The sequence below is a fragment of the Trachurus trachurus genome (assembly GCF_905171665.1).
Source record: "Trachurus trachurus genome assembly, chromosome: 6".
Lineage (NCBI taxonomy): Eukaryota > Metazoa > Chordata > Actinopteri > Carangiformes > Carangidae > Trachurus > Trachurus trachurus.
In genome coordinates, this window is record NC_139897.1 from 12197286 (window position 1) to 12221233 (window position 23948).

A 23948-nucleotide genomic window follows, 5' to 3' on the forward strand; every position below is an offset into this window, starting at 1 on the left:
CATTTGCTCTTGCTAACCGTAAGTCACTTTATCAAACCAATCCTGCCCTCTACTGGAAAAAAACTGAACAAACACAAAACTTAGTAAATGTGGTATGATTGATATAAGCAGCACATTAGATAGATTTTATGTAATGATAATAAATGAATGAAAATGTATTACTAATTATTCATAGCTTAGATATTCCCCTATTTATTAAGTAAATTCCCTGAGAAATATTTATAGCACAACTGTCACATTCGCATCATACCAGCTGTGTTATAGAATGTAAAGTGTCCAAATCTTTAAATTTCAGATGTTCAAGCAGTTTCAAAAATGCTACTTTTTAGTTTCTGGTTGTCTTGAAACTTGAAACTGTAATATAAAAATTACAATAAAGAGGTGGTTTCTTCATGAATACATTCTGAAAAGAGACACAAAGAAGAACATACACATCTGCGATTACATTAAATCGTAGCTGGAACGGCTGGTGTGATCATTTTTTGACAAATTTTCATTAATGAATTACCATCTGAATGTACTGTATCCAGCTGTTCAGAATAAGAGATTGGTACTATCTTGCAGGAAAACCGTGACGTGACATGACGACATTGTACGAGCTATACAGTGTCACTTGAATGAATGGTACCCATATCAATAATTCAAACAAGTCCTAAAGGGAACTCAGGATACTTCATTCATGAACAAAGGCAAGAATGAAAAGAAACCTCAGAGCAGTCAGGTCTTTCAAAACCTATGTATGAGATGCTAATTGCGTTGACGTATCTTGTCAATCAAAATAAATGGAGCTTAAAATGTAGGCCAGTCTCATCATGTGATAATTATGTAATTCGCCATCCTGTCTTTTACTTATGTAGACATGTAAGCATGATAGAAAATGAGTGATAATCAACAAAACCTTCAACATCTAGAGTGGCTGCTGTTTTGAAATGAAATGTAAAAAATGAAAGTGGAACTAACGTGATGAGTTGGACACAACTGCTTTAAGCCAGGGCTGTGCAGATCATTACTGTGCTACAGCAGCAATTAGACTGGCAGGAGATTGTTCGTCTTCATCACAATGAGGTTAATCAGAAAATAGTGTTACCAGCTGTGGCTGTCTATGCCTCCATTTTCCTACCTGCAGACTTGGACCAGACCCACAGGACCAAATAAGAAGTCTTACAAAAGTCTAAAAAATATTTATTTTGACATAACTGTTGAATCTGCATTTGCCACCCTGCAGACAACTGGTTTCACTAATTTCAAGAAAAGGTGTGCAAAAAGCATACTTTCTTTCAGAACCTTTATCAAAGTAGCTAGGCCTAAAATCTGCTTCTTTTTCCTTCACCTACTGTATGCTTATGTATGCCACAACACTTAAGAAGCGAAGTACAAAGAACTACTGCATGCTTGTTATATCTTGTAGAAGTTGGAGGTGTGAGGAAAGCCCAGTCACCTTTACTGTGGCTGAACCTCATTTCTGTTTTTATACGCATAGAAATAAGTTTAAGTTTATCTGTTGTTCTATGCAGTATTCAAGCTCAGAACTGGGTATTTGTGCTTTTTCATCATACTCTTTATTGTAACAATTGCATTTTTTTTTAATACATCATATACACTCTCCCTTTCAGAGTGAGAAATCGGCCTCAAACTTCTGTACACCACTGCATATTTCGGAAAGGTGGGTGTGAGACTATATTGCCTCTGCTCTGTTTCTGTTTTGGTTGTTTATCTTTGAAAAATGATTTTAAAAAAATAAGATAGATGATTATTTTTTCCCCCTAACCCTCTGTGAACCAGGAAAAGTATTCAACATGCTGGGTATTTTCCATTTATCATACTTTTCTGGGGGGGGGGGGGGTTTGTAACATTTTTTTATTTTTTATGTGTGATATCAGAAGCACAGAGATCTATGCTGAGGAGGCGGTATGAATAAACGTTTTAAAGACAATTATGGATAGTTGGTGACTGCTCATCCCCTAAAGGTACAAGTACATCAAAGCACCTGTGGGAGGGTAACATGTTCAGCGCTCACTCTTTCTGATGATGATGGAACTGAGACTCATCATTAAATAGAGGACAGATTCCATCGCTGTCAGTCTCCGCAGTGTGCAGAGAGAGGATATCTCTTTTTTGTTCATCTACAGTAATGAGGCTACTTTTAGCTTTGTGTCACAGGTCTGCTCAGTTGAATGAGTGGAATTGAAATGCCAAAAGGATTCTTATGTTCTCATAGCTACAGATGTTTGTAGAGAAATAGATGAGGTATCTTACATAAATTGTAATTTACACAGCCTGAGTTGAATCTCACTGCTCAACTGCAGCTTAACCTGACCATCTATACAAATCAACACAATAGATCAATGTGTCTTTTATGGTTAAAATGTCTAATGTGAGATTACTAGTATTAACACCAGACTCTGCAGCCTGTCGCAGCTTATCAAAGTTTGAGAAGCTGAAAATGCAGCAGCGACAACTGTAGGGAACTGTTTAAAAAAAACAAACCAACATTGAAAATCAAACAAGAGACAGACTACAGTACTTCCTCAGGGGTTGGTGGAGACCAAAGCAAAGCTAAATAGAGGGAATACATATTTCATGTGAATTAAATCATATTATATTTATGTCACATATAGTGGAATATATGTAATGATGTGTAAACAGAATAGCATGTTTGGTAACATGTTGGTCGCTGGGCTGCACGTACTGTAAGAGCCATAACAACTTATTTGCAACTTGTGAGGGCACATTTTTTGACAGCAGTTTTGTAGACAAGTTTGGTTGACAATACAAACACTGTGCTTGGCCTCAGAGTACTGCATTACTTCATAAAAATGTAGTGGAATTTGTTTTTAAGTATGGTAATTAAAAATGTTAAGCTTTCTAAATAATATAAGTAGATATTGGTAAATTGTACAGTATAACTACTTTGTTACTGTCCACCCTGGTCATGTATAAATTGGCTACTTCATATTTTTCAAATGATGACTTCATGGGCATGTATTATTTTCGCTGCAGCTTTGGAGGACATTGCATGACTGACATTTATTCCCTGGACTTTGTCATCAATGTCATTGTTAAACCACAAAATTTAACAGTTCACCTTGTGGAGATTTGTCCTAAATATCTGTCCCAGATAGGAAGTGAGTGCCCTTAATGTGACTTTGTTACCAGAGTTTATATTCACACAGCATGCAGGACTGGTAGGCTACAAGCACACTGCACACACTCATGCACATGCACACTCATGCACATGCAGTTATAGAGCTATATGAGATAAGAAATACAGAATACCAAAATGAACTGCTTTAACATAGCCAGCTGTTTCATTGTCCCCTGCAGCCTCTATCTGTTTCTCTTTCTTGCTTGTCCTCGGAAACAATCTGCATAGTGTGGCTGAAAGAACGGAGGCGTTTGTTTGCGTTGAATGGAGGAAAAGCTGAGGGGTGGAGGGGTGGAGAGAGAGATGCTCCAGCTGTGGGGGAACAAGACAACACAACAGCATCTCACATGTGGGCGAGAGGGGTGGAGGGGGTGGTGGGCACCCAGGCTGTGGGGGCTGCACACAGTGGCATTGTTATGAAGGGGGGTGGGATGCAGCTGATAAGGTTGAGAGAAATGGATCATTCCCTCAAATCCTCCCCTCGGGAAGCCTTGACACAAAACACGCCTGTGGTTGTTTAAACTAGGGAATTCAAAAGGGCCAGAAATTTTTTTTTTTAAATCACAACTTTAGCTCGAGGTTTCACAAATATTTTCAGTCGATGAGGGAGAGAGGAAATGTTTATTTTAAGGATCATGCATCATCAGCTATACTGACGAAATCCACTGTTGAAATGTTAAGAATGCATCCGCACTGTAAATGTTGTAGAAGCAAAGATCAAGTCTTTTCATAAATGACAAGTTCATTTCATTATTATCACTTTTTAGTTCAACATCCTATTTCCATGCAGACTCTCTGTCAGGATCAGAAAAATAACTCAGTGTACTACTGTACAAAACAGAAAGGACAGAAACCTTATAGAACAAAAAAGAAGGTGGAAGGGGATCCCTCCTCCCAGAGACGAAAGACAAAGTTTATATATTTCAAAAAAGCTGCTTTATTTCACATCATGATAAACTAATCCTTATCAATCCTGATAAAATGTTTTCACCAAACTTTAGGCCTGTAGTGGGATAACTGTGACTAAAGGCTGTTGTTTTATCAAATATCTGCCACTTATTTTCTTGATTGAACCTTTGAATATGTCAGACAACTCTTGAGACTCTTTTCTCATCCTGTTTGATTTAGCAGACTAACAATGAAAAACCAAAAACGTATTAACTATCGTGGATAAAAACGAAACTGGAAGCCACTTAGAATTTTAACTGAAATATGTAAAAAAAAAAAAAAAAAAGTTGGTTGTCTCAACATGCGGAGAAATGCACATACTATTTGGCTACATGAGGTCACTGTAAACCAATGGGGTGCCACAGACTTTGCGTCCCTACAGAAACTTGAACCGTGTAGTGTGCGGGGATGTTCGCAGCAGTCCGGCGCACATCCCTCACCTGCCTCAGCTCCTCTCCTCCGACTCTCAGCCTCACATCCTGTCTGAGAGGGAGAGGCAAAGGAGGAAGAAGCGACTTCACAGCATCGGGAGCCAACTTTAAACAACTTTAACACTGTTTGTTTTTTTGTTTTTGTTTTTTTTACTTGATATCTTCCCATCGATGTTTTTTTTTTTTTTAACCATCTGCCTCACAGGCTGATGGCTCTTTATGAGAGAGGGAACCAAAGTTTATTATGAAGCTTGTGGGTGCAGGAGTTTATGTGCGCCTGAAGAGAAATGTGTTAAAGGGGTTCTTCTGTGGACTTGTGTTAGCTTTTTTGTTTGTTTGTTTTGTTTTGTTACCTTAATTACAAAGAAAAAAGAAAAACACCTCTGACTTTAGTTTTCAAGTTAAAGCGTGAATCACAGCGTCACTGGAGGCGCCTGGCCATAAGGGAATCCAGCGCCAAGTTGCTGAGCAGGAGAAAGGACTAGTTCTTGGCCAGCGGTGGATTTATGTAAACTAAAGAAAAGTCACGACGATTATAATCTGGATTCCGTGATGTATATGTGAAAGTTTCCCCGATCCGAATTGATTTCGTTCGGAGTAGGGGAGACTTTCATGGATTTTTTATGTGGAACCCGCTAGGATGGACGTGGTAGATGAAACAGAAGCGTTACAGAGATTTTTTGAAGGTAAGAATTCCTGATAATTATAGGCCGATATGTGTGGATGTGTGTGTAGATGTGTTTGTGTTCCTGTGTGCTTGTGTGTATTGATACAGGTCATATCTCATCGCTCAGAAAAGTTAACGCAGATTTTTGTATAATTAACCCTTATATTTATCTTACCTATTCATATATACGCAGAATCACGCATGTCTTTTGTTTTACAACCTTTGATTGTTTTTAATGAGGAAAACATGGAATATGTTGAAGTATTTTACCTGTTGCAAAGCCTCATTGTCTTGGTTTAAACTGCTGCATGTAGCCCACACATGACAGGTGGTTTACATCACCATGAACAAACAACATTTCAAGTGATCTTTTATGTGAAAGTTGCCCAAAAATTGATGTGCGCTCTGTTCTCCACTTTAAAAAAAAAAAATGCAAGAAGGCAGAAGGGTTACCGGGTGCAGGGAGCAAAAGTGCTGGTGATGGGTAACAGATCAAGTTAACGGGGAATCCTTAAAAAAAAAAAAAAAAAAAACGAGGTGGAGGAGGGTGGGTCTGAGGGTTGGAAGAGTGTAGGAATTTAAGTCAAGATAAATGGTGTGTTTTGCAAGGGGAACTGTGGCACAATGTGTGTGTGTGTGTGTGTGTGTGTGTGTGTGTGTGTGTGTGTGTGTGTGTGTGTGTGTGTGTGTGTGTGTGTGTGTGTGTGTGTGTGTGTGTGTGTGTGTGTGTGTGTGTGTTAAAGGCAGACATGAGCCTGTGAGTGATGTTGTGTTGATCATCAGGCAAACAACCAGGAATAGAAACAAAATAGCAGAAATGTGATAGTATTTTTTTTTTTTTAATAGAGGCTTTAGATAAGATTAGGATTTTGGTGTATTTCGTATTTGCAAGAATAGTTATTTTTCCATGTGTATCTTATTATAATGTGCAATCAGTTTTCAGTACATCTGAGACTTGATGGTCTGGTCTTCAGTCTTCAGTCTTAATCTGACAATATACACACAATTTACTCTGCATTATTATTCCTGAAATGAATACAGCCATATAATACAATCACATTTTGTCACATTCGTTAAAAGAGTTCTCACTGTGTCCTGTGATTTACCGCTTGCCACCGTTTTCACATCTTACTAATTAAAGAACTTAATGTCAAGTGTTACAGGAGAAGTCAAGTGCACATGAAAACACATACTGTGGTTTATGTATAATAAGTTATCTGCAGAGAGACTTAACACTTTATTATCGTATACACAGAGTGTTGACTAAAGTATACACAGCCATCCATGCCTGTCAGAGGTTCCTTGCCATTCTGGCAGGAATTTAGTGTGTTTACATTCTTGCTTTGGGAGTTGGAGAGATGTTCTTACTCTGGCGTTATTTCAGCCACTCTGGCTTGGACAAAAATGTCAACTTGTCCACGAGAGTTATACAGTAGGTGCCGCCTTAGATGCTTATTTTCCCATTTAACTTTTTTTCCCCCTACTCCTAAGTAAACTTAATGTAATCAAACTCTCAGATCACGGATTCGGGCCATGAGGTGATCAACCATGAATTTAAATAAGTGTCAAAAAGTATTTTTTTTAAAATCATTACGTCTTCAATTTCACATATCAGACAGTAAAAGTGTCCCTGTTTGTCTTGTCCTTTACCTGAAAGAAACACACACATGCAGAATCATTCACACACACACACACACACACACACACACACACACACACACACACACACACACACACACACACACACACACACACCTAGAGAGAGAGAGAGAGAGAGATAGCACTATAATGGATATGGATGGATTTTGGCAGTGGTAAACTGTGTTTTAATAGGATTAGTGAAATATGTATACATTCACACTAATGCACAGTGTACATTCCTGGCATAGCCCTGGTGGCTGTTAAAACACAATGAGGTGAGACTGGTGTTTCTCCTCGGGTATTTGGTCTTCTCCAGGCTCTCGCTCTCTCTGACTCCATTAGAGTGACAGTGAGCAGACGGGGTGAGGAGGTGAGATAGTGCAGGCTCGCTGGCCTGTTGAGAGAAATGCAGCTAAACCACCAACCCCCTCAAAACTTGACCTTCTCCTCTCTGACTCACTTGGACAACAAACAGTTGTCCCACACTCACGGAGCCGTGCATGCACACACAAAGGACAATCACGTTTACCGCACTTATATTGTTTTATTCAAAATCATGGCCCATCCTTATCTAACTTTAACTCTGCTTGTCTTACACCTTGCAATAATTTGAAAATAGACCAGGTGGCTTATAGCTCTGAGCAGTCGTACTTTGAAAACCTTAAGCTTAGTAACATCAAAATCAGGGTTCAATCTAGCAACTAGCTATTTTTTATTGTCAATTGATCTGCTGCTGATTACCCTCTCAATAAATTGTTTGTTCATAAGCTATAACTAATGTTGATATGTATACGTAATGACCATCAGCGTGTTGTAAAGTTTAAGTACACATAAGATACAGTCACATAAGAAAACAACTCCACAACTGAGAGATTCCAGTTACACTTGAAAATTTGATACAAAAATATAATAATTGCACACAAAGTAACGAACAGACTAACAAGCTAACAGACTGACTCACTAACAAGGACCCTGCTACGTATAAAGCTGATGTTTAGCAGGAGTGTAGTGTACTGTATACCATGTCTACCATCTTAGTTTAGCATCTTTTTGAGAAAATTCAGTTTAAAATAAGTAAATTTAACTGAAAATAGTGGTTGTACCAGAAACCCTCACAGTGATGGCTGAGGAAATGTCAGAGGATCAACAAAGTGTGTAGAATTCACTGTCTGAGTAGTTAGACAAAAATGTGTGCCAATCCTGTCGGTAGACACTGAGGAATTTCTGGGGGTAAAAAAAAAAAAAAGACCTCATGGTGGCACTAAAGGAAAAGTCACTGGATCATCAAAGTCAACAGGATTCATCCTCTGTGAACCACGAATGTTGGTGAAAATTTTCATTTCAGTCAATAAACAGTTGATGAGATATCTTGTGGAACAGACTACAAGCTGTCAGTGAGGCTGAAAACCCTTCAATTTGAAATGAACATGTGTAGGTGGAAGATACTGTCAAACTGCCCAGAAATAAAACTTGGAGCATGTTCACCTCTGAGTTTGAAGCTGGATAAATCATGTTCTTACTCAATATTTGCCTTTGAAAGCTAAACAACTCCTCACCTGCATTACTAAATCAAAGTTCCTATTAAGACACATTGTGCTCCACAGCGGTTGTGAATCATGCACAGTTTCCCTGATTTACGGAGTCAACAAATCAAATGGTTCATGAATTGCAGTCAGAAGAATGTATTGTTTTTGAGCAGCCAGGCTCACAGTGCTTAGGGGTGGGTTTGAGTTGTTCATGGTCGTACATCACTCCCATTAGCTCTGACTGCCAACTGAGAAATCTTCAGCCAGTGAATGTTGTTTATAGTTGAAACAGACTGTACGATTGATCACCTTTTGTGTTCACATGTGTACAGAAACTTAAGAGGCTTTTATGAAAAGAAAAAAGCCGCGATGTACAGATAAAGGGTGTAGCTGGCATCCTGGATGGCTGATCGTTCTGTGAGCTCCTTTGCTTCTCCAGTGTCCTTCTTCGTCTTGCTCTGTCTCTCGTCCAACACGCTCTACCAGTGTCTAGCACAGGCCCTCAAATTCAACCTCACATTTTCAGTGTTGCAGTTTTTTCCAGCCTCGCTCTGTGTCCCGGTCCCAGCCTTGTCACTCCTGTAATCTCCTGAGCCAGGTCCACCGGTGCGACCAGTGCTTGTGTGCGACAAGGGCTGTGTGTGGTGGCCTGGTACAGCCCTTTCTCATGACTCGGGGAATAATCCTCATTATAACACTCCACGAGCCTTTCTCACACACGCTCACACACACATACACAATATGCTCTTTGCACATAGGCATGCACGCGCAGACATACACACACACACACGCACACTTGTTACCCTGATCTGCGACTCTAAGGTCTGCAAAAGAAAGTCTTTCAGCCCGAGTAGGGAAACATGTGAAAAATAGAGAGGAATTGTTCTTCTCATCTTCTGTTTCAGGTGCTTTCATCTCAAGGACATCAACATGCTTTGGCTACGCGCAGGTACTCTGCCGCTCTGTCCGCTCTGCTTCTCTTTAGATGTGATTTATTAGTCCATGGTGTCTTAGCAATTCTCTTCACTCTTGTATCAGTAACTCTGTCTTGTAAACAAATGGAGGTCTATAACTCTCAGGCTATGTCAGACCAATCTTACACTCTCCTCCGTAGACTTGACACGTTTCTTTTCACAATCTGTGTGTACTTGTTTGTCTGTGTTAAGGATGATCACTGTAGACACAATGCTTGTGTTTCTAGACTGTCTAGACCAGCTGTGACATTGTTTGCCTTTGAATAGTGGTTGTATTGACATTATTGAGATATTTTTAAGTTTTACTTTGTCAGTATCTAGTCCAAAATACAGGGACATAGAGAGTTTAAAATTGCAGGACATAGACTGGTGGCACTTCACTTGTTCATAGGCAACTATCGTTATATGATATGTTGAATGATGCTTTTTAGATTTGTGTTGCAAAGCTTTTTGTTTTAAAATAATTTGTACAGCCTGTAATTTGATGTTAAGTGTCCTAGAGGCAGTGGTGACTGTCTACAGTAGTGTGTATATGTATTGTGGGACTGCAGCCAAGTTCATTCTGCCCTAACTGTTTGATAATCAGATGGACTTTGTTCCTCCTTCGTAAGAAACTCTACAAGTGTTTAATCATTAACACACATATGAGTGCTGTAGATTTTGTTTGGAGGCATTGTGAAAAAGTTGACATTACGTCCTAAAAGCTAATTTTTTCATCTTCATATTTTATGTTAATTCAAAGTCGTTTTCTTGCCTTTCAGTGGCTTTGATAATATTTTATGGAAACTCAAAGACAAATACATTATAGACTATTATTTTGAAAAACATGCAAAAAAAAGAGAGGAAAAGCTGTGCATTTAACTGAATGATATAAATCAAGCCATGTTTAATGGGCACTCACACACTCAGCCCTCTGTTTGTGTTCATTTTAGATTATTACTGCGCTGACAACTCGGGCATTGAAATGGTGGAATAACACACACAAACAAGCACACACGCATACACACGCATGCACGCAAATGCTTACACACATATACACGCACACGCTCCCCTCTCAGCCCTAATCTCTCAAAAGGCCAGTCTGTATCGAAGTTGGACTGACAATCATTTCACTGTTTCTTGTTGAACACAGCTGGACAGAGAAAACACACAGAGGACAGGGAAATTTACACATCCAGTTCACAGCAAGTTAAACTTAACTGATTCAGTGATTTAATGGTTACAGTTACTTATCGTTCTCTTCTTATTTGCATTTAATCACTCCTCTAATTATAACTTTCCATCAGCCATTATGGCAGCGCTATTGTTCATAGATTATTACAGTGGTGGTGGTGAAAATGTCTAAAAACCAAAAACAAACCCTCCTCTCCTCTCTCCTCTCTCCTCAAAGATGCTCATGATCAGCTGTAAATTCCAGTCTGGGGTCTCGTTGCTCTTTTGACTCAGACTTGCAGTCAGGTCTTGACCATGTCCATTTAAACTTTTTGTGGTTTTGTTCTCTGATTCTGTTTTACAAAAAAAAAAAATCTATTTCCACAATGTAGTTTCTCATTAACTGTATCTGCCCAATCAACTGTGTCCCTGTTAAGTTTGTGTTAGAGTTCATACTTACCTCAGTGATCTACTTTGGTAACAGAGCTTCTTTTCATAAGTAGCTAGTTGTGTTAGTTAGAGTTTGGTAATGCAGCTTTATATTTAGTTTAATAAACACGTGGTGCAGGTGGACAGATGAGTGGCAGCTATTAAAGTTTAAGAAGGTTCGCGTCCAGTGGTCCAATGTGTATTAAATTAAAACAGAAATCATAACTTTTCTTCGAAGAGCACAGCCTATTAGCAGCACACATCAGGTTAACCAGAGTTTGTTCCCAAGTATGGTAATGTCTTTCTTTACCTTTAAAAAAAAAAAAATTATGCCAAGATCAGTTTACATATTTTTATCAAATGGGTAATCTTCGGTGAACATGTAGCTGACTACTTTAAAAATGGACACAATTGAGCCTTGATAGGGGACTTGGTTTTGTATCTAGGTCTTGAACTTCTGCCACTCTTGACTCTTGAACTCGGCTGTTCTCACTCTGGGACTCTTGGACACAAAGGCGGTCTTCACCACAGCCTCGATTCACATAGTCATGTCTCTGACGTCTTTGTTACAGGTTCTTCTACTATTCCATCCTTGGACATCAAACTTGCAGTCTTGTCTTTCTTGCCTTTGCGCTCCGCAGCCTCCGTCCACCCTGCCCTCCCCTTCCATCTCTTTATTTTTCGTTATCAGGCCTGCCAGCTTAAATTTACTGCCTTTTTGGGTGGGGAGCACATCTGGATCTTATTTAAGGGGAACCATCCTGCTTTTCTCTCCTTGCATTGGCACGTATTAAAAGACATTTACCATCTGTTTCTGTTGAGCGAAGAAAGTCAGACAGTGTGAATGTGCTAGTTTTCTCAAAAGGACATGGAAATGAAAGGTTTTATTAGACATAACAATCTGTGGCCATTCTAAATCTGATTGGACAGGGACCAATGTGGGTTTATTGATTGATGGTTGTGGCTGACGTGTGTTGCTGTACACTGTCAACTTTTGGCTTGGGTGGGACAAAGCGCATTATTCACAAGATGATATAGTCCATTGAATCATTTGCGGTCAATGGTAGTAATGTGTGGAGAGGGTCAGAAGAGGGACTGGGGACGTGAATATATGACATTTCTTTTGGGTTTCTAATAAGTGAAGCATTAGTAGAAGACAAAAAGAGGAAAAAAGATTTCATCTAATGCTAACACAAAAATTCCTCACATTCCCAACTGAGTAGCTGCTTAATCTATCAGAAAAGGGGTGTGTGTGTGTGTGTGCGTGTGTGTGTGGGGTGGGGTGGGGATGGGGGTTTGGGCAGAGACTAGGATTTGCCTGCCCACCCACTTTATATCAGGTCCTTACCCTCTGCTTCACGCCCTCCGTCCTGCTCCCCTCTCTCTTCTCCCACACTCAACAGTGACTAAAGTTTCAATTTGTGTTGTATGTACTGTGGACAACAGAAGAAAACAGTAGTTTAAAATAAGTGAGTTACTCTTTTCTGAATATATACAGAAGCAAGTGGTTGCTCCACATGTTGGTGTTTTAAAGATTAAGTGGGGTCATGTGTTTAGGATTTATGAGGCTTTGGTTTATCAAAGGGTGAAAATGACCCTGAGGTGAAGTAAGGGGAGGATTAGGAAATTATAAAATTACCATAATTCTGGCATCTTTTAGGAAAAATATCATATTAACAGTTTTTTTTTGGGGGGGGAAAGACAGTTGATCTACAACATAGTATAACTATCAACTGAAGTAATTCCAGTCCATGTGTGTAACCAGCACTGAATCATCAGTATGTGATCTGTACTAACATAAAAAAAAAAACCAATGGTCACACCGGAAACCTCAATCTTTAAAGTGTGTGAGAGCGAGTCAGAGCTGAGCTTCATTATGTGTATATTAACATTTTTCTCAGAAGCTATGAATATTAGACAAACTGTGTTTTAATACTGTATATTATTAGTGTATTCCTATGGGGGATTGTAACACCACAGGGTTGTGTTGAAACTGTAGAGCTGTTGTGTGTGTGGAGTTGCTGAAAGATTCACGTTTCTAATTCCCAGATGCTCTCCATCTCCCCCTCTGTGTTCCTGACCCTCCCTTCACCACAGGTCATGATATTACCAGTTCTCTGGAGCCAGCCAACATCGACACCAGTATCCTGGAAGAGTACATCAGCAAGGAGGACGATAGTACTGACATGTCAGTGGGGACTCCACACCAACCCAGCAACGTCAAAACAACATGCACCAACTGAATCAGATCATGTCGTTACAAAGGAATTTGTTTTTTCTGATAAGACTAATCCCTCTTTTTTCTTCCTCTTCTTTCTCCCAGCTGTTTCTCAGAGGTCCACAGCACCCCAGGACCAAATTACTCATCTCCCCAGGCAGGAGTGTCCTCCTCTGGGGGGTTGGTGTGTGGTGTGAGCCCCCCTATTCCCCTACGCCAAGGAGCCCCTCCGCCTGGGCCCCCTAACTGTCAGAACGCCTACCCCCCAGGTCCGTCCCTGGGCCTCCGACACAACTACCCCTGCCTGGGGCAGCAGCAGCAGCAGCAGCAGCAGCAGCAGCAGCATCAGCAGCAGCAGCAGCAGCAGCATCAGCAGCAGCAGGCTCACATCAAGCCAGAGCACAGGGGCCATTACGCTCCAGGGTGAGCTCAGTACCACAGAGGTGGACGGGGGCACAAGAAGGAGAAACTATCACAGGAGTTGATTCTTAGGAATGTTTGAGATACTGCTCTCAGCTCACGCATTTAACACGAAATCAGTCAGAAGTTACAGCAAATAATGCAATGTGTTTTTTTGTTTTTTTTGTAAGCACACAACGAAACCAGACACACACCCTACTACAGGCCCATTATGCAATCAATACTTGATTAAGCTTCATTTGTACAAACAAAACATTAGCTGGTCAAGAGGGGGAGGGAGACTGATAACAGACAGAGAGAGAGAGAGTCGAATTACATCTTGTGAAAAAAATCCTGACGCACACAAGCTTGTGTAAAGAACGTCTCCACTGACTCTGATCCCAAAGGAGAGTTTCTGAGTTTCAGTTTCTGAAATATGATGGTGGCGTAGAGATTAAGAATATTACGGGACAGGCTTTTCAACTTGAAGCATGGTATTAATCGACTAATATCTTTGGCTTTGAAATAGTGAAATATTGAAATTGTATTATTGTTTTTGTGGATGTAACATGTACTGCTTTGTGTTGTCTTTAGGACACTACCTGAGTCCCCCCCAGACTCCAGCTCAGAGCCATACTCTCCACAGCAAGTGAATGGTGAGTAACAGACACTTTTTCCTCCCCATTGTGAAAAAATGTGCACCTTAATCCGTCGATTGCACTCTGACACTGAGTCAGAGGGAGTTACTGTAAGTATTCAAGGTGTATGTGGGTCACAGCAACCTCCCTGCTTTAGTCAATATCTGTTACTCATCACTTTATTGTTTTGGAACAGGTGGGGAGAAAATCGAGCTCATATGCAAACAAATCAATGTATGAAGTCACTAAAGATGGCTTGTGCCCGCCATTTGTTGATCGACATTTAACATGCACCGTCAAGAAAATATATTTTATCATTTAATTTCAACCATCTTTAGTCTTTGGTCCGATTTCGAATGCTTTGTCAAAGAATGAAGCAGTTGAACGACAACAGCAGTTGTAGCCATTTTGTGCCTCTTGCTGCTCACACACCTGTGTTGGTCTTACCCATTAGGAAAAAGGTGTGGAAGAGTGTTATCTGATCGGCATCACTCCCAGGCTAAAACTGTGGAAAGTACCTTTAGATGAAATCAGAGGAGAGTTGAATAAATTAGTTAAATAAAATGTGAAACACTGAGTTGCTTTTCTATGTGCCAACACAATTGTGTAACCATGGTCCTTGTTGTGTCCTTTAGATCCTCACATGATCAGGACCATGACACCAGAGAACATGTGTCACATGACTCCGACGCCACCCCTCCCACCACACGGCCACTATCCCAGCATGCATCGGGACATGTACCTGAAGCCCGAGCCCATGATATCACAGTATTCTATTGGCCCGGCCACGAGCGGAAGTGGAGACATGCAGCAGACGCAGATGCTTCATCAGCTGCTGCAGCATCCCCAGGGCCAAGAGTGAGTCATGAAGTTATACAGGAGGGAGATAGAAGAAGAAAGGGAGGGAGCTGGATGGGTTTTTTTGGGGAAGTTTTGATGGAACAAAATGATTGGATGTTTTTGGAAGTTTTGACCATGTTTCCGTTTCCTCCCACAGCGGCATCCCTGTTCACCAGGCCAAGAAGAGGAAGCACTCTGACTCTCCCAACAGCACCCTCAATTCCCAAATCCTCACAGGTATCATCAAACAAGAACCAGGTAGGCAGGCATCTTTCTTCTCTTCCTCATCTCCTCTACCTCATCCTCACCTGCTCTACCTCATCCTCACCTGCTCTTACCCTCTACCCTTCAACTCTCAAACAGAAAAAGACAGTTGTGCACATTTCTTAAAATCCGTTGGTCTCCTTTTAATCGCTGCTATTTCAAACTGTTTGTCGCAGGTTTAATGCAGGATGCAGACAACTCGTACTTGGACCCAAACTATCAGTGCATTAAGTGGCAGCCTCACCAGCAGAACAAGTGGACACCACTTTATGACGCAAACTGCAAAGAGCTGTGGGTGGCATTTGTTTTGACATACCTGCAATTCTTGAGGTCTTTATTTGGGGACAAAAAGAGCTAGAGAGTCAAAAATGAAAGCAGTTATAATTGGTTCAATGGATAATTCAGCAAAGTGTACGGGGGGAGCGGCTGAGGGATAGCAGGGTTGCAGAGTTCTACGAATTCCTTAGAAGTGAGCTGTGCGGGGGAGTGAACGAGCACAGGGTTTCGTGAAGAGGGGGTAAAGGGATAAATTAGTGTGCACCAACTTGTGCTATTGCAATGCCAAAATGAAAAGAAGTATAGATAGCGAGGAAGGTTACAATGAACTCACAAAACCTTGCAGATTTGTTATCACAACCACCTGAGTGCCCATCACAACTTGGAGCACACTACACCTAAAAGAAACAGAGGGATAGATCTAAGTCTTTCAGAAGATCCACCAAAACAGAGATCCAAGGGTCCCTCTGGGGTATGCAGGTTTTTCAGCGGTCCCAAACAAAGTTTATTTGACTATAATGTTACTGATTAAAAATTGGCATTTCCAAAGAATAATAGAATTGAAGGTTTTACAATGTTCATATGAACCAAAATGTTGATGTCTTCAGCATCCAGCACACAATACATACGGTCCATATGTTTATCTCTGTAGGTGCTTGGACCCTAAGTAGCCTCTGTAAAAGAGCAGCGAGTCTCCCCCTAGTGAAAAAAAAATCCACATTACATTTGACTTACAGCAAATGCGAGTTCACCTAATGTTTCCTATCCACATTACTCATGCCACCATCTCTTTCTCCATCTTTAGTCCAATGCCAACCTACCGTGTTGATGCTGACAAGGGCTTCAACTTCTCCTTGTCTGATGATGCCTTTGTTTGCCAGAAGAAAAACCATTTCCAGGTCACAGTATACGTAGGCATGCTGGGAGACCCCAAGTACATCAAGACAAGTGACGGCCTGCAGCCCATTGACTGCTTCTATCTCAAACTCAATGGAGTAAAGGTGGGTGAAGACAAGATGAACATGCCATCAATGTGACAGATAATCATGAACTCTACTGTGTATTTAGTATACTATATATGTCCTCTGTAGGTGGAGGCCATGAACCAGTCCATCAGTGTGGAGCAGTCACAATCTGATCGCAGCAAGAGACCCTTCAAGCCAGTGCTGTGAGTCTGAACACATTAAAAAAAGATTTTGCTCATATGAACACTGAAACTTGCTGTAATCACCCTGTCTTTTATATGAGCCATTAAAACCCTTACTTCATTTTAGGTAACAGAGGAAAAAATGCATATTATTGAGTAATTTATAAATTCAGGAATTCATTTGAAGTTAATATGAGGCTTCACCGAAATGCCTCATATTCCCCTCTTAATGAGATTATGGATTTTGTCTCCCAACATTTACACTGAAATAATGTAAAGACTGAATCTGAATGACCAGCATGCAGCATGACCAAGTAAAAAGCTGTTTCCATGTTCTTGTGTGCACCTGATACACACTTGAAAAATTGTGAGAAACAGCCTTAGAAAGACATTTCTGCATAATTTCTATTATTTTGTTGCAGCGTCACCTTGCCCCCAGAGCAGGTCACAAAGGTCACAGTGGGGCGGCTTCACTTCAGTGAGACCACAGCCAATAACATGAGGAAGAAGGGCAAACCAAACCCTGACCAGAGGTGACACTCACGCCATCACATCATCATCGTCATCATGTGATTCACTCCAGTCATCACATCCTCTTCTGACGTATTCTTTTTTTGTCATGGCAGGTATTTCATGCTGGTGGTGGCGCTGCATGCTCAGTCCCACAGTCAGAGCTTCACTGTGGCTGCTCAAGTGTCTGAGAGGATCATCGTCAGGGTAACGTCTGGCCATGTCTGTCTGCCTCCTACAACAATCATATCCCTTGTTAATGTGACACCTTTCACTTAGACTATACTGCACACAACTTTAAAATCACTTTGTAGATCTCAACATCCTCTCCATCTTCTCTCTTTTCATTAGTTTCATCTGCGTAGCTGCGATCCCCAGCACACTTGCACAACCCAAAATTCACAGTTTAGTCAGAGTTCAAACTATCACACAGGGCATATTGTTGCTGTCCTGGAGACACCATGTAGCCTACCTTGGAAACAAATAATTCACAAGATTTTAAATTCTTTATTTAGATCAAGAATTGGAAAAATGTTTTGAATATATAAAGTAAAATCTGTAGTTTTCATTTTACAACTCATCACCACATTTGGAGATACATGTTTTTCACTGGACAGCGATGGTATTGCATTTGCTGCAGATGTGTAAAGCACTAAATAACCATGTATAGTTAACTGCATGTACCCTATAAATATTTGAAGAACTGTTTGAAAGCTACACACACGTTTTTATTTACCATTGGTCTGCTTAAATGGCAAATTTATGCAGTGACTAATGTATAAAGGTTTTTTTTTACATCTTATACTGGTGTGAAAAGAGCCTATTTGCTTTCTTTCATCATACTGTATCTCTGCGATCAAAATGTCACTGTACAATGCAGCCAGTTAGCTTAAAGTTAGCGTTACAGTCGGCACAAACACTACAGACGTGGAAACAGAAAAATACAACTTCAAATATGCATACTGTCAAACTATCAACAAAATTATTGATCTTATGTCACTCTCAACAAGAATGTAAATAAGCATATTTTACCAAAATGTCAAATTATTCCCTTAAAAATAATGCAATTATTTTCATATATGAATGTTTTTAGCATATTTTTTTGAAATATCTGAACCACAGTGTCTCTGTGCACTGTCTCTCTGCTACAGGCATCCAACCCAGGCCAGTTTGAAAGTGACAATGAGGTGCTGTGGCAGCGCGGCCAACTACCAGACTCAGTCTACCATCATGGGAGAGTCGGTATCAACACCGACCGGCCGGACGAGGCCCTTGTCGTCCATGGCAACTTGAAGGTCATGGGCTCCCTGGTGCACCCATCTGACATCAGGGCCAAAGAAAATGTCCAGGAGGTCAGGATGACACTCAGTGTGTATGTAGGCTATATGGGTGTGTGTGTGTCTGTGTGTGCATGCATGTGTTTCCAGGCCGTCAGTGTGTCGTTGCGTGCCTCGTGCTTGTCATCATGCATCATGTCATACAGAGGCCCATGCCCCGCACAGTTCCCTGACTGTGCAGTTCACTTTTAGTTTTGTCCTGTCATTATACTTGATCTAAGCATTTTCATCTGCAACACGAACATTGTGTTTTCATGCCATCTGCATGGGTGTCATTGTCATTCTGCCTGTGTGTAGGTGGACACCACAGACAATTTGAAACGGATTTCTCAGATGAGGCTGGTCCATTATCAGTATAAGCCTGAGTTTGCTGCCACCGTGGGCATAGAGAACACTGCAGAGACTGGTAACAACTTCATTAATAACATATGCTAAAATGTAAATGTTTAGCTCCATCATCTCATTTCCTTGTACCCTGTATATCATGTTTTCACCTTAATGCCTTTACTGTATGTTTTATCTGTCTTAAACACTATCTGCATAATTATGCATGCATGTCCTGTATGCTGCCATGCTTTGCTGCTCTTTTTCCCATCAACATTTGTTTTGTCCTGCTGCAGGAGTCATCGCTCAGGAGGTCCAGCAAATCCTGCCCGAGGCAGTAAAGGAGGGGGGCGATGTGGTGTGCGCCAATGGAGAAACTATTCCCAATCTGTTAGTCGTCAACAAGGTAATGAACACACACACACATACACACCCAGCTACACACACACAGACAGACTTTACTTCTAAACCAGACACTAACAGCTGTCTCTCCGATTGCAAAGGAACGCATTTTCATGGAGAACGTGGGGGCGGTGAAGGAGCTGTGTAAGCTCACGGACAACCTGGAGACCCGTATAGACGAACTGGAGCGCTGGAGTCGCAAACTGGCGAAGCTGCGTCGTCTCGACAGCATGAAGAGCACTGTGAGTGGAGGCACTGTCAGGTGAGAGCAATGACTAATCGCTAACAGATTTAGGCTTCGAGGTGAGCGTTACATGTCGACAGAAACCATCTTAAATATGTTGACAATAAGTTACATGTTTGTTTTTGTATGTGTGTGTGTGTGTGTAGCCAATCAGGGAGCTATTTTAGCAGGACAGGTAGCGGCCCACTCAAGAAGAAGACGGTCAGACCTGGAAGCAAGGTCTGTGATGATGCTCTGTGTGTTTCACTCTGTGTCACTTTACAGCAGGACACAGAGCTTTTTATTTTTACTCTTTTTTATTGCAGAACTCATCTGCAGATCAAGGCTGCATCAGTCAGAGGTTCATGCAGGGGACCATCCTGGCACTGGTCGTCGTTATGGCCTTCAGGTTAGACTGAAAATGATGTGTTTGAATGGATAGTGCTGAGGAATGAGAGTAATGATACGATAATCTTTATTTGTTTCTCCCTACAGTGTCATTTCCATGTCCATCCTATACGTGCTGACTCTTCATCACAGAGGAGACGTCGCAGAGAAAAACCCGTATGTGCTTTTGATGAGATCAGGCACTTGTTGCTTTAATCACTTTTCCACTTCTCTTCTGCGATATCTCCTAGAATAATCTCATCTGTGCCTGCTTCTTGTAGTTTTGTTCCTTCCTGTGTTCTCTACATCTCTTGGATGCCCATCTTCACTGCCACTGTAACTATCTGTCCACCTGTCTGCCCCTGGTACGCTTTCAACCTGTCTTTCTGTCTACCTTTTCAGCCTTATCTTTGATTGTTTAGTTGGGCGGTTCTTTTGTTGAAAGTAGATCTACTGTAGGTCATGACTCAATAACTGAATACCTTCAAATTCATTAGCATCCATGTGCGTTAACTAAAGCATAGTCTCCAACTGCTTTGTCTGACTTGTGTAGGTCCAGAACTGCACTTGGATCTTCACACAAGAGTCCACATACACCACCGTCCACCACCCCTGCACCTGGTGAGTGGAGGTCTTAACAAAGTAGCCTGAAAGTTACATTTAGTTTTGATTTTGCTACATAGCTGGCATTAGCATTATCTGCTGTTTGTTGGCCAGTCTAGAAGAAAAGTTGCAACCCCAGTGCTAAGTGCTAAGAGTTGTCTCCAGTGTGAGAAATCAACACGGATGTTTTGTTTATCACATATTTTCTTCCACTGAAGTAAGAATTTCATTCACCTCTGAATAGTGACTCACTGTGGCCTCCAGTCTGCCCTGAAGACGTAGCACTGACATAGCAGAGTAGTGTACACAAGCCCTAGGAGCTCATCACACTGCAACTTAAGAAAAATCATGCAAACACTCAAACAACAAAAACAATAACATAAAAAGAAGAAAGTGATGAATCTGCTGTGATGCACTTGTGCAATGCTTTTAACCTCAAAAGTGACAACTGGGCGTCAGACAACAGGCCAGCCCCAGCCAGGTTCATCCCTTTTTAATGTTCCCTGGAAACATTTCCGTCATGTTGTAGAAATGAATTTACAGCTACTGTACACATTCAGCAGCACTGGAAACTTACAATGAGCCCCTTTGACAAGCTCATTCAAAATAAATGGGTGAATTCATTCTACATAGATCTGACCATTTTCTCTCATTGTCTCCCAAATCCTGTAGCTTGCTGTTCAACCACAGCCGTAAGCAACCAATCAACTACACTTTTGACTCAGAGTATCAACGAATCCGCAACAGGTAAGTCAGCCAATATGAGACGTGTTTTCATACATTATTAATTTGTCTTCAGCACACCTTAATCGTCCTCATTCTGTAGATTTAGGCAGCCTGGTTCCCACACTGGGCACTATTCTGAAGAAGGGCAAGTCCAGAATGATGGACAAGGATGGCCACAGCAGAAACAGACTGACTCACACCTCAGCTCCCTTGTACTTTGCCAAGTCCAAAAAGCCAGCCCCTACAGACCTGGATGGAGCGGGAGCAACCAATCGCCTGCCCGGGGGTCAGCCAGTGCCACGTAGACAACGCAGCCTATATGCAAGGGGTAAATCTACAAAGACATCCCACTTTCTTCACACACATAATATGCAGTATGCACACACAGTAAAGCCCTTTGTTTGACAGCAGCAAACAAACCTTGTCCACATACTGTACAGAGGAATGTTATTGCTCATAACGCAGCTTCTCTCACTTTTGCAGGAGGAAGGTCAGCTCCCTCTCTGACTAGTCTGCATATTGTAGAGACGAACCAAGAGATCACAGCACAAAGTTGTGCAACACCCAAGAGCTGCAGGTAAATATTGACCTACTGACCCAAAGAAATGTATGACAATTTCAAGGAAAAACCAAATATAGTTGTCCAAGTAACCACAAGCAGCCAGAGTAACTTGTGTGTCTGCCTAGGCTGTGGGTCAAACTCCATTCCTCCAAAATGATGGCGGTGAAGCCATATTAAACCTCCCACAGGTGTTCATTTGTGTCAGAGTTTGACTCCATGCTAATACCACTTTTGTCTGTGTTGACTTTAGCTACACAGTATCGCTCCATGGAAAAAGAAATTCCTCCCTCTCACAAATCACTTTGTACATGACGTGAGTACACAACGCTCACACCTTCTGTGCACCTACACACACACAAAGCTGACACTTAATTTTACCTGTTTAAATTAAATTCTCTGAAAGAACTATGTAACTTGACATCATTAAGAGAGAGCAGTATTCAACTACTGTATTACACTTTCACTTAATTAATTTATATTGATTTCTCTGCACATGCAAAAGTTTTAACAACTTGTTCAAAGCCAATGATACATTTCAACATACTTTGTATGAAGAATAATGTTTTCATCATAAATTGAGGTTTAAATTGATGGTTTTGATTTGGGTTTAAGTGGTTCTTTCAAAGAAAACCCACTAGAAATCATTAACTGCTTTAAACTCCAAACATTACTTATCTCTATTTTACCTATGATGCATTCCTGGTTAACTTTGAAGAGATTACCAATTAAATTAAATACCAATTCACTGCAGATCCACAAACAATGTGTGGGTGCAGCAATGTGGAGCCACCAAGGGACGTTTATGCCCCAACCACACAGAGGCAGAGCTCTTTGGGGGCCAGAGTACATCAACAAAGGTATATTATAATATATTAAATCATAAGTCATAATATAATTAAAGCATACTCCTTTATTTTGCCATTTTGTGCTACTATTGTTATGTGAAACTAGCATTATTATTTGTGGGTGTAGTTTAAATAACTAATTTTACATTTTCTTCTTTTCTCAAAGGGGACTCGTCACCTGTGGTCAGTGCCTGTGCTGTCTTTCCAGGACATCACCTATCACTTCCGTGTTTCCCAGTCTGTGAGTAAACTTGTCAGAATACACAGAATGTGGACAAACATGGTTTCTCGCAGTCTTTGGATTCATTTATTGAAGTGTTTGGTTTGAGTAGACTTAATGATTTCCTTCTCCACATGTGTTTCACTGACAGAGTGAAGTGAGCTGTACCACTGAAGGGGAAACCTCATCATACTCCGACTACCATTTTCTCATTCAGAGCAGCTGTGTGTGAGGAGGAAGACGACGTGTCCCAAGTGCCTTTAAATATGCCACATTTCTATGTTGTGGCTCCATTTATACGCTGTTGTGATGGGAAACGGTTTCGTCTCATTCCTGTACATTGTTTTTAAAGAGATTTAATACAGAAAAAACGATATACCACTGTCCCAACTGTAATCCCTGTAAGACATCTCTTTTTGCTGTGATCACTGGAGTTTCACACTGTTTAAGTTTCTTTTTTTTTTATTTCTATCACTGAAAATGTTTTAGACTGTTGTAATTGACGACTGTGTTGTGCCACTGTTAACTGCTATTGTAAAAGTAACGCCTGTGAGTTTATAGCTCACTTTATTACTGATCAATGTCTTCCATACTTAATATAAGCCATAATTACTTTATTAGTAGACTTCATGTTTCTAAATCAAGTCCAGGCTAAGATACGGTAGAGGAGACCGCACACATTTTTTTTTTAGTTTTGTAATACTATAAGTCTGTATGTACAATGATGCCAGTGTCAACTGAAAACACAACAGTTTTAAATAGTTTTATACACTGGAGCAAAGCTCATTGATTTCTGCTGAAGGGCTCAGTGAATGGTTGCAACTCACATCGAAAATATACCTCAGTAGTGAACACTGGCTAATCCTGGGTCTCTACAGTGGAGCTTTGTGTCCGAGACTGCTGCAGCCGGCCAGACTGTCTGCTGTCTCCTCATGCAGCATCAGACCCAACACTGTACAGAGAGGAAAATTCTGTGCATGTGAAAATTGGATGAAATATCCAATTGTTTTTTTTCTTATGTTTATGCAAATGCATGAAACTAAAAGGAAATCCTCATGAGCACTCCTTAAATGAAAGCGTCCATTTCAGCAGATTCACTGGATGACATGTTAAG

General features: G+C 40.9%; 1 protein-coding gene across 1 annotated transcript; it reads left to right on the forward strand.

Annotated features, from left to right (window-relative positions):
- Positions 1-5164: 5164 nt before the first annotated feature.
- On the forward strand, positions 5165-23200 carry myrf (myelin regulatory factor; the record flags this gene model as incomplete). The annotated part of the gene is made up of 27 exons (XM_083974185.1): positions 5165-5210; positions 13011-13101; positions 13237-13554; positions 14125-14186; positions 14804-15026; positions 15166-15266; positions 15449-15563; positions 16354-16549; positions 16640-16716; positions 17118-17228; positions 17322-17421; positions 18357-18557; positions 18840-18948; positions 19163-19272; positions 19370-19530; positions 19659-19731; positions 19818-19900; positions 19987-20055; positions 20160-20243; positions 20432-20499; positions 21154-21228; positions 21308-21535; positions 21691-21784; positions 22020-22082; positions 22521-22626; positions 22781-22855; positions 22986-23200. The coding sequence occupies 27 exons, from the start codon at positions 5165-5167 to the stop codon at positions 23064-23066; spliced, it is 3120 nt and encodes a 1039-aa protein (XP_083830311.1). The 3' UTR covers positions 23067-23200.
- Between the last annotated feature and the right edge of the window lie 748 nt (positions 23201-23948).